General features: G+C 37.6%; 2 protein-coding genes across 4 annotated transcripts; one reads left to right on the top strand and one right to left on the bottom strand.

The window, feature by feature from the left end:
• Positions 1-1,050: 1,050 nt before the first annotated feature.
• Positions 1,051-4,969, bottom strand: LOC121654389 (sialidase-3-like). 2 transcript variants are annotated; one of them, XM_042008509.1, is made up of 3 exons: positions 4,389-4,969; positions 4,065-4,304; positions 1,051-3,960 (listed from the first exon to the last, which is right to left on the bottom strand). In XM_042008509.1, exons 2-3 carry the CDS (start codon positions 4,287-4,289, stop codon positions 2,953-2,955), a joined length of 1,233 nt encoding a protein of 410 aa, XP_041864443.1. In that variant the 5' UTR covers positions 4,290-4,304; positions 4,389-4,969; the 3' UTR covers positions 1,051-2,952. The 2 variants fall into 2 exon arrangements, with proteins under 2 accessions (XP_041864443.1, XP_041864444.1); XM_042008510.1 differs by having other exon boundaries at positions 4,479-4,968.
• Positions 4,920-10,748, top strand: xrra1 (X-ray radiation resistance associated 1). 2 transcript variants are annotated; one of them, XM_042008508.1, is made up of 16 exons: positions 4,920-5,333; positions 6,024-6,166; positions 6,251-6,322; positions 6,406-6,478; positions 6,571-6,668; positions 6,828-6,976; positions 7,411-7,515; positions 7,604-7,701; positions 7,861-7,937; positions 8,026-8,119; positions 8,203-8,321; positions 8,525-8,695; positions 8,846-8,996; positions 10,116-10,231; positions 10,335-10,440; positions 10,522-10,748. In XM_042008508.1, exons 1-16 carry the CDS (start codon positions 5,255-5,257, stop codon positions 10,692-10,694), a joined length of 1,824 nt encoding a protein of 607 aa, XP_041864442.1. In that variant the 5' UTR covers positions 4,920-5,254; the 3' UTR covers positions 10,695-10,748. The 2 variants fall into 2 exon arrangements, with proteins under 2 accessions (XP_041864442.1, XP_041864440.1); XM_042008506.1 differs by having other exon boundaries at positions 4,921-5,333; positions 7,801-7,937.
• Positions 10,749-16,681: the final 5,933 nt, after the last annotated feature.

Genomic DNA, 16,681 nt, shown 5'->3' with positions numbered 1-16,681 from the left:
TGATATTGTCTCTTCACTGTTGATAGTACCAGCAATTAAATCTTATTAACAGGTTATATATTATGACTATACTTTTTGTAGTTACGATTTAATTTATTCAGAGACTTATAGGTGGAATAGAGGTCATGGTGCAGGGGAAAAAACAAACAAAAAAAAAAAAAGCAAACACTTTACATCCATTCACTAAAATGCTCCTGCTTGCCTTTAATTTGTCCTCATTGTCTGCACATCTGCTGAATCACATTCAACTCCCCACAGGCTGCTTTGTAACAATATTTCCACACACCACAGCTCTAAGCTCCTGTTGGCTGTTGGAGGAATGAAACATTTACTTTGTAGCTGAGGTGTTTTCAAAGCTGCTTTTAATAAGCACATCCGTGCCCAGCTGGCTGTTATATGTCTTAGTCTTATTCGACAGATTATTGTTTTACTTGACACTTGTTCAAAGCAATCATTACCATAATTACCTCACTATGTAATCAGAACAAAAAGAAAAAAAATGGAGAAACATGAAAAAAGGATGAGTCAGAAGATCACAGGTTGCTTTTATTTATTTTACTAAAATACATGTTTCGTGCAGGTTTTGTCACTTTTCACAACAGTCCACAGAAACACAATGAAACTAGTGTAGAACCATCTTAAGGCATTTTGCCTCACAACAAAAAGGCAAAAAGGGAAGTTAAAGTCACTCAGCATAATATTTTGTATGTGCAAATTCTTACTGGCTTTACTAACAGTAAGAGTTCATCTGTTGTCTTAAGTTTTCATTCCACCATAGCACACTTACTGTATCTGGTGACAACCGTACACATATTTAGGAAAGCTTGGAGGGGAAAAAGCCCATCCATAAAATCATACTAAATGGGAATTAGCAAGGAAAAAACAAAATCATGTGAATTTGAGCTTTGAGAAATATTGTATAAATCAGTGTACAGTAGAGTCTAAAAACAGATTAGCTAGCTGATATTATAAGTAGATAATTTATTATAGATATCAGTGTGTATGTTATCAGATCAGAGTCAATGTTGACCTTTTCTTTCACTACTATACACAAGCCTGCTACACATCCCAGCAATGCAAACAATTGTGTGTAGTCAGCAATGTACATGGAAGTTGAAATAATAGCTGTTTTCCTTTATCAGCATAGTGTAGAAATACAGTAAATGTACATACCAAAGAAAAAATATTAGCCAGTACATCAGTAACAGATATTTGTTACTCTTCATATGTCAGAATCAGTATCTTCATAAATAAACCACACTAAGTTGAATTAAGTCATATCTGCTTGTTCAACACTCTATGCTGAAAACATTCTACCCTATACATGCTCCTTCAAGTAGTCTTTTTAACCAATGCTGTACAGATTTCATGACTTTGCAGATGATACCCAATTATATCTACATCAATGAAGCCAAATGAAATCACTCAAGATATTATCACAGATCATTTCCAGGAGAATGTGCAGGCAATTTGTTGCAGAATTTTTCTGCAGTTGCTGTTCACACTTGTACTTCTTGACAGGGGATGCGTTTTCACAGCCTGACGAGCATCCATGAAGCAGGATGTAAAGTGTGATGTAAAAAATTGCTGTGATTTTTGTGACTTTCAGAATGGAGAATGAATCTCCTTAATCACCTTTTCTGTGCTGTAATCTATGTATATATGTACAACATGTATCTGAACATTTCTACAATATTAAGAAATGAATGGAAAGCATCTTGCAGGTCGGCAGAAAATAGAATGACACAGCAACTCTTACCAGCACACACCCTTGCTCACTTACAATAAATGCTCCTGAAAATATTCTACTATGTTCACACAACTTTCTCACTTGCTGATCCTCCAGATATTTTACTAAGGCTCTGGGTGGTTACAAGTGAATGCTGCAGATATTTGCTTTATGACCAGTTGCCCCTCCAGAAAATTTGTAGAACTTTTCAGGACTGCAGTGCATGTGTGAAAACAGCTTGAGTTAGTTAAACTACAAGCACATCTGAAAAGACAACAGGGCCTGGATGACACATCATTTTCCACTTCTGAACTCAAACACAAGTGAAATTATTATGTTTGGCCACAAACACCTCAAAAACAAATGATCTGCTTGATGCATTTGTTATTTGCAGGCTAGACTATAATGATTCTTTATTATGAAATCCCTTATGAACTGTCTGCAAAGCATCCAGTTGTTGTAAAATGCTGCTGTGAGTTCAGACAAAAATAACAAAAGAGATATTATGGATCACATTTAAGCTTCTCATCACCAACTCCCTGTATAATCCAGAATAGAATTTAAAATCCTTTTCCTCACATACATGGATGTGGATCCAATCAGTTGGTCTTTTTATTGACAAACTCAGTGTTAGAGGTAAACGCTCATGCTTCCTCTCCTGTTTTATTGACAGCTTTATGGCATCCACTGCAACCTGCAGATTGTGCACTGACAGACTGCTGCACTGCCTAGGTATAGATGATAGTGTAAAAGGCATAGGTGACTTGGAGCATATTAAATGTAAAGACTGCAATGAACATTACAAGAAAATAAAAAGAGGTAGGCTTATTCTCTTCACTGTTCAGAGAAAACTGTTAAATAAGATGCAAAAGTGGATGTGAAGTGCTCATCAAACATGCTACACACAAAGTTGGATTTAAAAATAGTCCAGCACGGCATGCTAGAAATCAACCACCTCATCTATTAAAAATTGTTTCCTTTCTAATATTGCCACTTGCATATTAATAATATTGACTAATTACTTTTGTAAACAAGGAGACAAGAAAGCACACGACTCATGCATTATTATCTCCAGAATGTTGAACAACAGTAAACATGGACAAATGTTACTGCACATCATATTAAGTGGCTCTGTTCAGTTTTGTTTTGTTTTTTGTTCTTTTAATAGGGTGCAGGATAACATTAATAGAACTTTGTTAACACAGAAATAAAACAACCACAATTCAACACATTTTTTTGTCTTTCTTACTGCCTGTCTGCATGACATCATTAAGAGAAAACGACACAAATGCAATCTGCTCTAGTTCGCAGTCTCTCCCGCACTCCATTAGGCCGGAAAACTGATCCTTGTCCACATTGTAAGCCAGGTCTGAATAGCCACTAGGTCCACTGTGAATGATCCTGGGCCTGTCCCAACCGGATGAGTGCAAGGGGGATCGGTTCAAATACACACCCATGTCTCTTCGACTGGACTTGTTGGTTGGATGCATGAAGAGGAGCCAGGTTTGTGTGTCTGGCGACAAAAGGGATGTGCCACAGGCTTTGCTTTCAGCGTCGTCATTGGGGACAAATTCAGGTGCAGGGAAGCCAATGACGCTGCCCTGACAGCCAGAAGGCTGTTCGACTAGCTCTGAAGCCATGTGGGGCTTGTCAAAATAGAATCCACTGTTTTCACTCAGAGCCTCACATCTGTGGCCCCCAGTGTGACGAGCATTGCAGTAAAGATGACTCCTGCCCTCGTGATCTATAATTTCTGCCATTTCACATTCACATGACTTCTTTTGAAGCATCTTACCTATATGCCATGTCTGTCCAAAGTCCTCACTGTAAACTGACAGTGCACGTGGGTAGACTGTAAAAGGAATGGGGAAGCAACAGCATCTGAAAGGGACATAATAGGCATACGCAGGTATGATCAATCTGCCATTTTCCAGCTGAACACCGTGGCCTGGACCCACACCAAATGTGGCCCACTTGAGGACAGCTTCTCCAATCACGCAGTCTGTTAAGTCTGTTGTTTGACTCCAAGTCTGCCCATCATCACTGCTTCTTACACAGCAAAGACGTGTCTTGTTCTTACCTGTGATAATCTGCTTCCTCTCAGTGGTGTTCCCCCAAACACAAATGAAAAACAGAAACAGTGTTTTACTGTTTTTTTCATACACTGGGCAGGGGTTCATGGTGCGGTGGTTTGGCAGGCATGCAGTCGAAAGCTCCTGACTGGATGACCACTGAAGAAACAGGAAAAAGATAACATTTAAAAAGAGCATGTAATGTTAAGGAGTGTTAGAATTAAAACAAAGGCCGATTGGTGATACAGAGCAGGACTGATAACCTGAACAGATCCATCATCTTTCAGCAATCCTCTTCTCATAACAAGAATTTTGGCATCATGGTCAGAAGATGAGGAACGTTTCTCAGCAAAGGCAATAAAAGTGTGACTGTGTCTCAGGTAAAGGAGAGCAGGAATCCTGTAGGTTATCCCACTTGGCTCTCTTTCAAACAAAGTTGTTTTCCCAGGTTCCTCACCACCACTGCTTTTTGATGGTCTGTTCCCCATGGTGGCTCAGAATTCCTGAAACAGAAATATCCCCCATTTATGACCAGCCTTACTTTGTTTTATAATCCTGTTGCAACAACCTTTAAAGCTCAGACTTACAGGGAGTTCACACTCCAGCAGCTCCAACCAGCCACAGATGAAAGTGAACAGCGTCTAACGTATATTCTGCGAGCATAACACTGGCCTTACCTTCACTTGTTACTCTTGACCTGAGCGTCTATTTGATCTCTGCATTGTAACGTCTATTTGGAGGCGAAACCAGGGACCTCTGATGTTCACGACACCGATGCTGCAGGTTCATCAGAAACGAAGACTACGTCGACACAAGAAAAATGTTCCTATTCTTTTCCGCGGTCGCTTCGACGCTTCTTGAAAGAGACATTGAGTTCGTTCTCGACTGAACTGGACGTCGGACTTAAAAAGCTGCGACAGTGTGAAGATTTCAGTATTTTTCTAATTTTATTGCGCGAATACAATGACGACATAACAGGCGAGGGTGCAGGAATGACAAAAAACTAACAGCCAAAACAGTGACGCCTCACGGCTGTGTAATATGATCAGACTAAGCTGAAGCTGGCTGGCTAGCCAGCCCTCTCTTTACGATGTTGATTTATAGTCCCATACCAAATTTTATCTATAATTACCGCTACGTAATTGTAACTATACACGAATGAAATCTTTACCTTGGGCGGGACTACTGTCTTGCCACCACAATGACTCTTTGACCAGCTCAGAGGTCTCTTCCGGCTGCCGTCTCTACAGAAAAGCATTTGTCGCCCTCTGCTGGACAAGAGGAGAAGCGTTCTGCTGTTGCTGCTGTTGCTAGGCTACAGAGCAGCTACGCTCAGGATCAAGTAGCAGTCGTACCTGTTTAATTTGCGAAGCTTAAAAATGAGAATTTTCAACAACGTTTAAAATGTGATTATTTGCATGAAGAATTGTGTGATAATTAATGGGTTGGGAAGATGACGACTTCAGCATTTGGACAGAACAATCCTGTTAAATATTTCCCAGCTGGGACATTACAGCTTCGAAAGAAAGAATGTAAGTAAAATACTAATTGCAAAAATAATAATAAAAAAAAACTAAGTAGCAGTTTGGAAGCGACTTCTTGTCGTTGTTGTGGTTATATTAAATCGACAGGCAGAAAAACAACACCCGAAAAAATACTGAAAACTATAGGAATTGTTGTGGGATTACTGCTTATAATGGTATGTATTCATACATACACACCAAAAGTTGCATGACTAAAAGTATTTATTTCTTTTTTTTACTTTGTGTAATGCATGCAATTATGCAGTACCAACCATTGATTACAATTCACTAAGCTTTACACACACACACACCCTTACCTTTACCCTTTTAAACAACGTTTGTCTATTTAGATCTTTATTCCTATGGTTTAAAAAAATAATCAAAATGTCATGATATTGTTTTGTACAATAATATCACACTTTTAAAATGTAATTACAGTACTATATTATATAATGTAGACTGTATCTAATCAGCTCTTTAGATATGTCTACTTCTTAATGTTCCAATTAAAAAAAAAAGCCGAATAAAATCTCTTTGCTTTGTCAATTGGACAGATAAATCACTCTGAAAATCAGCCCCAACTCTTCTGATAATGACCATTTTTCTCTATGTAAGAGAATAATTAGTATAATCCTTAAAAGTTCCCATTTTTTAATCTGCTAACAACATCTGCTCACATGCCAGTTTTTATTTTTATAGATGCTGGTTGTTGGCTTGTGGCACACAGAAAGGAAGCGACAGCGACTTACAGGACTGTAGAAAAATTAAAGGAGCCATGTAGGAAATGTGAAAACCAGAAGGTGGATCCTCCTGGTGGTGTCACATTAAATGGGCTCTTCTTGGTAATAAGTGAAATTATACATGAATCAGAATGTTACAAAAGACAGTTAAATCATTCGCTAACACTTTTTAATTTTCTTTTATAGCTCCAGTTGCACTGTGTTGATGAACCATCTCAGCTCTGCTCTGTCTATGTCAGTGAGCAGAAACTAAATTCTGTAAGAATTTCCACGTTTTCCTCAACTTTATTTGGTGGTTTGGGAGTGAATACAGCTTAAGACTTTTTCCTTCCTGTATGCAGGTGAAGCCAGATGATTTCAAGCTGTTTGAAAATGTAGCTTACATCGATGCATCCATTAACTCCCTCTCTTTAGGTGATTCATTCTTTTATAGATTAATCTTTGGCCTAATTTTGTGCTTTTATGGAGGGGAATTTGCATCTGAAATGGTCCTTGATTTTCTACAGGGTGTTTCAGCTGTTTTGCATCTCTGAGAGAACTCAATCTGTCTTTAAATGGAATTTGCAACATGATCTTCGATGCTGCTGATTTCCCTGTTCTTGAGGTATCTGAACACAGCAAACACTGACAGACAGAACAGTCAAATCTTTAATAATAATAATAATGATACAAAACACCAGAAGGTGGCAACAGAGTGATAATTTCTTTTTTTTTCTTTTAAATATAGTTATGTTCATCTGATTAATAAATTTGAACCCTTAAGGTTTTAGATTTGTCCTACAACAATTTGTCAGCTGATGCTATCGTCTCCCTCGGCCGGCTTCTGCATCTTAAAGTTCTTCATCTGAGTGGAAATCAGCTTCATCATCTTCCTCCTAATCTGGGTTCTCCAAACCATGACCCCACTCAGCTGTATGTACTTTAATTTTCACAAATCTTAAGTAATGGAGAATCTTTATCTTATCTTAGCATTTTGCTTCAAATGTAAGAAATGTTGAATCTATGAACAAAGAGCTTCATGTTGTGGTTTTGCTGTGTGTCATCGTCTCTATCAGCACAGTGGCAGTGTGTCACATAATAACTTGTACAAACAGGTCATTTTTGAGAAATTCCACAAACTTTAATTTTCAAATTGACCACAAGATGGCGCACAAGTTTTCCAAAATCTCCACTCCTGATTCTGGTAAATGTAACCACATTCAATACACCTGCTTGTACAGCAGGACGCCTGTAGAATATATTTGTAACTGTATTGTAGGAATGTACTTACTCTTGAATAATAGTCTGTGTGCATGGATCTCAGATGTTAGTGAACTGTACAGTTCTTATTCTCCTTTTTCCTGCAGGCCAGCTGCAGAGGAAGACAAGCGATTTGAAGCTCTTGAAATTCTGATGCTTGACGATAACAAACTGTCCTCTGAAGTCTTCTACAGTCTTACAAACCTGAAGAGGTCATTATGTGGTTTACTGTACTTTACCTAATGCAGTTATATGTTACAAAAATATTTATTATAGTGTCTGTATGGTGTCTTATTATAGGCTTAAATACCTAAACCTACAAGGGAACCAGATTTCTAACATACCAAACATGGAAGTGATGGACTGTTCAAAGTCTGAAGAGCAAGCTGAAAAGAAAGGTAAACAATCATAACACATGATTTTAAATAACTTACCAGTGGTATATATTATATATATGGTATATATTGATTTAAGTCATCTTTTGCTCCCTAATTTAGCTACTGAATCCAATCCTAAAATGAATGAACATTTGAAGATAATTAAGACCTTTCACACAGACAGCTTGGAGGAGGACCGTAAAGGATCCAATGTGCCACTACCAGAGCTTCAGTTCCTCAGTCTAGCTAATAACAAGGTGTGCTGTTATTTTATGTAATACACCACCGATTAAATTTCTATTTTTAGAAATGAGCTAATATTTCTCATCAGTTGTCTGTTATCAGATTGCCACAGAAGAAGCTGTGATCGCCGCCTCATTTTTCCCAATGCTTCATGAATTAGATATTCACTCCAATCCCCTGACCACACAGAGGAGAGGTAATATCATTTTCTTAAAAGAAGTTCTTAAAAAGTGTCTTAAGATTTTAAAAAACAATCTTTGTGTTTTTGTTTCAACACAGGAAACTATCCCTTGCTGACATTTTACCTCCAGGAGAGACTAGGAATAAAAATAAAGCAGAAAAAGGAGCAAGAGGGTCTGAAGCTTCCAGTGAAGGTCTTCACAGATTCAAAATGGAAGGTAGACTGTGCTGTGCATCAGTAATATTTGAACATTTTAGTAAATGAACACAATATAACCACAGGAGGTAGTTTTTGTTAATACAGAGTGGAAAAGTGAAGTTCTACTGGACACAAAGGGGGGAAACTGTGCCTGTCAGAGCTACTGCAGCCTCCATTTTCATCAGTGATTCAGTTTTTATTTTGATGTTTCCTGTGTTGCAGGTGGAAGAAACCACTCCAAAGGTGTCAAAGAGGCCATTATTACTAAATGCAGCTTGTCCCACACAAACTCGGGCAGACAAATGTGAAACATCTGTCAAGAGAACTACAGGATCTCAGGGCAAGAAAAGGAGCACGGTCAAGGAAAATACAAAACACTTCTTCATGACTCAGGTATGTACATGTCCTCTTTTGAAGAGCCAAAGTTCTTCTAGGTTGAGAAATAAAAAGTTAGAAATAAAAAGTGTTTACTCCTGCTCTCTGTCTTAACATTTAAAATAACATCCCCTCTTCAGTGAGTAGTTTTCTGTGTTTGTTGTATAGGCAGAAGATGAGGAGTTAGAATTTTGTCTTCCACCTGAAGAGAAAAAAACATTAGGAAACAACCAAAAAACCAGAGCCAGCCCTGAACAATACACATACTTCGACATGGTGATGGATGCCAAGGCCAATTCTGGCATGTTAAAACCAGTAGGTGAGGAGCAAATTTAACTTTCCCTGCAGCAGTTTTTTTTTATTTTACAAACCCAGTTCTCAAAATGCTACGATGCTGTGTAAAACATACCTAAAAGCAGAATCTGATTATTCTAAAATCTCATTAAATAATATTTTAATCACATTACAACATAAAAACAACATCAAATGATGAAAGTGAGATATTGTACTATTGTAATGAACAAATAAGTTCACCTCAAATTTGATCATTTGATAGCAGCAACACATTTCAAAAAGTGTTGGACTGTAGGCAACAAATGGCTAGAAAAGTGAGTGATACTCCTTATGAACATGTCTCAACTAACTGGCAACAGGTCAGTAGCATAACGGTAGGTTTAAAAAGAGCACCTAAGCAGCTTAAGATACAGGGTCTCTCAGAGTTGGGCAGAGGTTCATCAATCCATAAAAATCTGTCAACACATTACGGAGAAAGTCTTTTTGGAGATCATGGATGCCATGAACCTGCATCTCTGATTATACGGGGATACATTAGTTCCTGTTGAACTGGCAAGTTGCATGTCTGGAAATGCAACACCAGCGCTGAAATGAATAAACGGTGTGAAAGTTTCAGAGCAATATGTGCTCCCATATTTCCTTTCAGGGGAGGCCTTGCATGTGAGCCAGACAACCCAAAACAGCATATTGCTTCTTTTGCAACAGCATGTCTTCTGTCTGGGTACTGGACTGGCATAGAAAAATAAAATATTGTACTTTTACTAAAGATTACTTTAGTACAAGAGTCCAATATCATACAAAAATAGGATGCGAAAGCTGGTGTCCTTAGTTCCAAGATGTTTACATAACGTCAAAAAAAAAAAAAAAAAAAAAAAAAGGTGATGCTGCTATCAAATTTAAAATTAACTAATATTTCTCACAAAATAGTAAAATATCTAAAATTCCAAAACTTGACGAGTTCGATTGTGAATAAAAAGTTGGCTTATGAGATTTGCAGATCATTGCTTTTTTTGTTTACATTTTAAACAGTGTCACAGCCCACAATTAAGGTTGAGCAAACTAATGAGCTGCTACAGGAGAATAATCAGGCTATACAGTCACCCCACAGAAAACAGTAATGTTTACTTTTCTTTTCTTTCAACAGAAATTCAAACAGCTGTTCGGAGGCTGGAGCACACACTGAGGAATCTTAATGTCTACAGAGACTCAAAACCCAAACTTGATAGCATCCAGACACCATACAGAGAAAAAGAAAAAAAGGTTTGATATTTTGCCGCACAAAATGGGTTCCAATTCACATCACTGCTTTCAAATTCTAATAAATCTCGCTATGTTATTACGTTCTTATTTTTTCTGGGCACAGATAAAGGAAATGCCACCTTTGAGACCCATAAAGCAGCCAGCTGAAAGGGTTTACGAGATGATCAAGGGTATCAAAGAGAGTAGAACAATAAAAGTGGTTGCCTTAGGTTTGCACATGTCTTCTTCACATCATGATTTTCAAGTGAAATACCTATTACAGCCTTCATGTAACGCTGTTTTCCATACAGGCAGTGCTCTACACAGCACAGGCATTAACAAGGAGGAATGTAAGGAAGCTCTAGCACTGCTGAGGGACATGAAAACAAAGTACATGATGGTCCATAAGAAAACCATGGAACAAGCAGCCAGCCTCGAATCTGGCAAAATCGTTGCTGAACTCCCACCTGTGCAGGTGCTTTAATTTATGTCCAAGTGCTTAGTGGAGTTGTGATTTAATTTGGTTATGAATGACATCTTGCTGGTGTTTGTGAAAATAAACTTAAATAAAAATATATATATTAAGTCAAATTGTGTATTTGTTATAGAATAATTTAAAAACAAAGGCTGGTTGCTTATGTGTGTTAACCATCCTGTAGGCTGCATGCCATTTATGATTGCTTTAACTGTAGCATTCAGCTATGGACTCCATGAGATTGCAGTTGAGACTGGGCGGCATCTGTAGGAATTGTTTCTCAGTGTGTTACTGTGAGTCTGATGGTGTTGAGCAGCTGCACCACCACTACTAACCAATGAATCCAACACATATGTACCAAGTAACATTAACTTGTGTAAGTAAAAAGCACAACTGATACAACTACATGCGTGCATTTGCACTTTTCCAGAAAATTGTTATATTATTTGCAGGGTTTGAATGGCAGTTATCTTAAATTTCTAGTCATGTACTGTTTTCATTGTTCATTCCCAAGGCCCCGTCCGTCATATGATTTCCATTATTTGTCTTCCGAGCTGCTTGCAGATGTGGAATGCACATTCAGTGGGATAAATCAGTGGGCACTCAGAAGGATTTTATGTGTTTACATTCATATCAGGATACTTTTCTGCCTGTAGTGAATGATAAATAACTTCTATATTTAGCAAACTTATTGGCATCAGTTAGTTTTTATTCTGTGGCTAGCTCATTGTCTTAGTACAATATTTAACTCTTATTTTTCAGAATTATCAGAATAATTTAGTATTCACCCAAAAATTAAATGTTTTTTTTTTCATTCCAGTCAGATAATAAGTAATTTCTACTTCACTTCCTGTGAAAATGTCTCAGTTTTTAGTGACACTAAAGAAATTTCTGGTAAAGTTTCACACATTGACAAAAATCAGTGGTTTTCTGATGGATGTTATCAGACAAACACCTAGAAATCAGTGTGAGGGCCTGGTTGGCAACTTTTCATCTTTAGCGGTATATTTGATGGTAATGAGGAGACTGTGCCAAATGGCATTCTGCTACAGAAATACTATTTTCCAGTCCACTGGAACCCGGCTCCGCTCAGTAGAGCTTGTCCGTGTTGCAACGATATCCCACAGTATTTGACACTGCAGCTGCTGAAATTCCTGCTGCTGAATTTGATTTAAATCTATTCCCATTTGTATATTTTTATTTTACAACAACACATTTTCCATTTACTGTTATATTCAGGCCCTCTGAGGAGTTCTTCAGTAACACGATGCATTTGTTGTGCAGCCAGCGAGTCCCAGCATGAACTTATTTAGTCTGACTAGAATGCTATTATAAAGTCATTTTGAAGTGATAATGATAGGCACTTCAACCATCAATGGTTTCATGAGAGCAGAGTTTTCATGGTGAAATTCTTTGATCTAACAAAAAAATAAAAAAATGTATGCCTGCTATTATGCAAGAAGCTATCATAGATGTAAGTGCTCCAGAGTTTTGGGAAATAATCCTTCCTGTTTATGAGTGTATTTTTCCAAGCACAGCATCAGCACTCACTGACCTCATCAAAAATGTCCAAAAGGCTTAAGTAACTTTTCAGAGACAAACTTGCCCACGTTTATGGTCACAGTATGTTTAAGAAGAGCACTAATGAACTTCATTGGTTATTTTTCAGCTTTTTTCACCAGTTGTTTAGTAAAACACATCTACCGTTTCCCTTTGTGTTTATTTATAGATATGCTGAAGTTTGCTCCAGTTATCCCTGCCACTTTGGGGCATAATCATGCTTTATCTAGTGATAAATCAAAAATTATTTGCTTCAATATGAATCAGTGCATGCAATTAATATATAATGGCCACACACTGCTACCTTTCTAAGACAACGAATATATAATCAGGAAAAAAGAGAGAGCGAGAAAGAATAAAAACTGTTATTAACATGATCAGGATGTCAACTAAGGAAGGAGGCTTTATTTAGATACAAACTAGAGCAAGACAATGGCCAAAAATGATCCAACTACTACAGCATTTTTTTTATGTAAACTATTGGGTTTATTTTTCTGCCTTGAGATTTCAACACATTGCTCTTCAGCTACAAAACACTATGGAAGTTTACAGTTTGTAAAAAATGTCCTCTAATGATTAAAGCATCATTGCAAACTGACTTGATAACACTGGAAACTCGATAGTTAAAATTGAAAATTGTCTACTGGTGTGACAAATTACATCAAGGCTGGAGTTAATTTCACAGTCCACACGAATGTAATTTATTTCCTCCAAATTTGGAAAGTTATTCACTTTAATAAGCTCAAAGCTAGCTTTACGTCATGTTATAGGGTGAAGCCAGGGAAAAATCATTCCTTTTTATTTTTATTGGATGTTTCCTCACATTAATATCAACATAAAAAGGCTCACTTGTGCTTTTTCTTCTGTAACCTCTTTTGCTCTAACCATGAAAAATCAATGAGTTGAGTTATTAACTGAAAACATATTTTATCCATGAACCTGGCAGAGCAGTAGGAAGCTCTGTCCAAAAGCAAAAGTAACAAAGAGCATGGTGATGGTCTGTGTCTTAGGAATGCAGATCTGTTTATTTATCTATATGTTTTTCATTTTTCTTTTTTCCCTGTGTATTCAAACACAGCACAGTTTCACATCTGGAGTGGTCATTACAGCAATCAAGGCTGAGAAATGTTTGGGCGAGATTTGTTTGACTCTCAAATTGAGGGCCAACAGTTAAGCTTTGAGAATAACCCCATGGAGACTCAGACACCAGATTTGGCTCAGGAAGAATAGGCCTGAATACCTCATCAACACTCCTCATTACTCAAGTGCCAAATGAGTTCACTGCAGACTGGAACTATTCATTATTTCTTTAGATGGACAATTGAACCGTAACACACTTATCATGTAATCCTGGAAAGGCTTCAGATACTCTGGCTGACATCTGAAAAGAGCCCATTAATAATTACTGATCAAAACTGTGAAGTTGTTGCTCCTACTGTGAAAAAAAATGCCTGTCTTGAATAGTTTAGAAGCATGTGTTTAAAATTCTGAGGTTTAGGTTTAAGGCCAGCTACTCTTGGTATAGAAAAAAACTTAAAAGTCCATCATGTGTATCCTATTGTCTCTGTTCTGTTGGCAACACTCCAATCATCAGCTAAAATGATCAGGGCCAACTTAATTAATGAGAGGGTAAGGGTGTAAAAAACAGAGCTCTTGATAGATTTCGGAAGTATTTTGATGAAGTATAAACTCAGGGGTTCTGCTGAGCACCTTAATCAGCTATGAAAGCAAATACATCTATCAGACTTAATTAACTTAACACAGTTTGGCTCCCTTTGAATCAAAAGACTGCCTGATTGATTTGCACTGGTTCAGTTCCTCAAACACTGCATGCATCTATGAAGAACTATTAGTTTGCAGCACATTAAGAAACAACTTTTCTTTAACTCTGCTGCTTGCCTTTGCAAAATTGTAATCAATGCAAAACAACAAAAACAAATCTGCAACAGGCAACATGACCCATTTTAAAGTCTTTTCTGCAACATGCATCAATTCACCCTGACTGCCTCACAAAGAAGGCACATTCAAAACAGCTGAAAAGCAAATTTGTTAATATCATAGGTTTTTTTTTTGCCAAGAAGTCCTTCCAGTTCTGGGCCAAGTCATGACCCAGAGTCCAACATTTTCTTCACTTCTGACTGAATCTGGGCTACATGGGCAGCAGGGTGGAGTACACATACACAGAGAGCTGACCGGCTGCTTGATTTATACCTACTGACTGCCCCCAGCTGTTACAATTGCCAGAGCCAAGACTAAGCATGCATAGCTGAATTAGCCCACAAAGGATGAATTTAAACATCCACAAAATGCAAACGGATAGGATTTCCATCAGAAATGACAAATAAAGACATCAAAGCATGCTTTTCATGGACACTGTATGTTTCATGAAAAACACCCGTGAACATTTAACATCTGTGTCTCAATGGACACAGCATATTGGACGGACTGAGTGGAAATTATCATTTAAATGTAATGCTGCCAGTTTAGGTTTGCAGCAACTAAGTAGAGCTCCTCTTTTTAACCTTTTTGACTAGAACAATGTCTCTAGGGAGCTAAGAGAGAGACCTTTATAAACTGTGAGGCTCAAAAGCAAACACAAAAATATGACAGCATTTTTGTGGAAATAATGAAGGCATGCAAGGGATGTGAGTAATTTTCCAAATATTGTTTCATGTCTTTAGTGAGAGATGAACAGAGCTGTCTGGCGCAAAGTGTGAAAGAAACACAATGGGTCATTGTCTAAAGGAAGGGTACAGAGAGCAGGTCGGGGGTTCACAGTAGAGGGAAGCAATATTGTGAAGCGCCCACTCAGTCGACCAAATCTGCAGTTGCACACTGACTGAGTCATGGGAACCACAGTGATAATTTGACACCTGTTGATCAAGCAGGCCTGCAGAAAGACAGCACACAGTGCTGCTGAGCAAAAGGACTACTGCTGCTTTCTCAGTCCTGCCTCATATGACCAGGCTACAATGGCCACAGCACTGTTATTCTAAGGTTTGCTGTAGCTGCACATGTCCAAAGAAATAATAGCCACATTTTGTACTGATGGTTTTTGAAGTTTTAGTTTACTATCTTGCCTTTCTTCAACTACAAAATAAAAAACATTCCTGTTAACACAATGCAGTGTTAAATTGTCCAAAAAACATATTGTATACAGTCAAACATTAATAATAATGGATGAATACCGTGTGCGCCTTTTGAATCACATGCAGAACTGTGCTGAATGAGATGTGTGTTCTTCCTCTGCATCCATGTTGAATCTAACCCACAATGTAACAGGTCAAGTCTTTTGCTAAACAGGTCATGTGACCTGTTACACTCAGCATAAAGTAAAGCTATTCAATGCATTTTAACATTTTTCATAATTTTTAAACCATCTTGCTACATTTTCAATGTGACAAGAACTCAGACACACAATCTAACAAGTACACAAAACATCTCTGTCAACCTGTCTCTTAAACCTCGTTTCCACCAACAGGTGCAGGTCGGGATGATTAAGGTGCGGACAAGATTTATAAACTGTGAACTCATTGCGTTTCCACAGCCAGCCATAATTTTACTTAAGAGGTGGAGTATCAGCCCGACAGCGATAGATGCGTCACCTACGTAATAGCATAACGCCAACGCAGCACCTTCCTTAAAGTTGAACCAAAGCACAACTCATAAACAAAGGAAAATGGCGGTCATCCAACAGTTTGTTCTTTTAAAGAAAGATTTAATCAACAAAAAGAAACTCTGTGGCTCTAAACAAGGAGCCATTCCTGTTTTGTTTCATACCAGGTCACTCAAGTGACTTTTTTTCAACCAATCAATGGATTGCAGTGTGTCAAGCTCCACCCTTTTGGGCCGGATCGTTAGATTGGTACCAAAATGGAAGGTTGCCAAAAAAAAACAGATAGGACGGGTCGGGTCACTTTTCATGTGTGGTCACATTAAAAAAAAATGCATCCCTATATGCTCCGACCCAACCTGCACCTGTTGGTGGAAACGCAGCTTTAGACACTTACATTTGCATTTGTTTTGTGGCAATTCTGGCATTTTTATTAAAAATGATCTGTTCATATACTCTGAGTTTGATAACAGCAACAGCAGAATCCCTTAAACAGTCTCAAAATATCACATTACAGAATGTTATTTAACTCATCTGAGAGCCATGTCGAAAATACAAAAAATAACTCTGTTGTTGTCATTTCAAACAGTGCTCTGGAAATTTTGAAATGAATATATTAAAATCTTTACAAAAATCAAATTTTTACTGCACATTTTTCCAAAAAGCTGTATTAAAATTTAAAAAAGAGGTATTCCTTCCTTTATTTATACTTGATATTATTCACTTAGTTGTTTAATAATCTAATAATTCATACATTTGTCTAATTGGAAGACAAAACACACCACTAACAATTACTGATAATTAATTTCGGAGGGATAATTAT

The sequence above is a fragment of the Melanotaenia boesemani genome, chromosome 15, assembly GCF_017639745.1.
Source record: "Melanotaenia boesemani isolate fMelBoe1 chromosome 15, fMelBoe1.pri, whole genome shotgun sequence".
In the NCBI taxonomy this organism is placed as follows: domain Eukaryota; kingdom Metazoa; phylum Chordata; class Actinopteri; order Atheriniformes; family Melanotaeniidae; genus Melanotaenia; species Melanotaenia boesemani.
The sequence above is the reverse complement of the archived record's forward strand: the minus strand, read 5'-3'. Positions and strand labels throughout refer to the sequence as shown.

What these genes read in the sequence shown, in the direction of transcription:
- LOC121654389 (XM_042008509.1), bottom strand. Translation starts at nt 4,289, where the DNA reads ATGGGGAACAGACCATCAAAAAGCAGTGGTGGTGAGGAACCTGGGAAA. An exon ending in AAGATGATGGATCTGTTCAG is followed by an intron (nt 3,961 to 4,064) that starts GTTATCAGTCCT and finishes CTGTTTCTTCAG; the next exon opens with TGGTCATCCAGTCAGGAGCT.
- xrra1 (XM_042008506.1), top strand. Translation starts at nt 5,255, where the DNA reads ATGACGACTTCAGCATTTGGACAGAACAATCCTGTTAAATATTTCCCA. An exon ending in GTGAGCAGAAACTAAATTCT is followed by an intron (nt 6,323 to 6,405) that starts GTAAGAATTTCC and finishes TCCTGTATGCAG; the next exon opens with GTGAAGCCAGATGATTTCAA. An exon ending in AACACTTCTTCATGACTCAG is followed by an intron (nt 8,696 to 8,845) that starts GTATGTACATGT and finishes TTTGTTGTATAG; the next exon opens with GCAGAAGATGAGGAGTTAGA.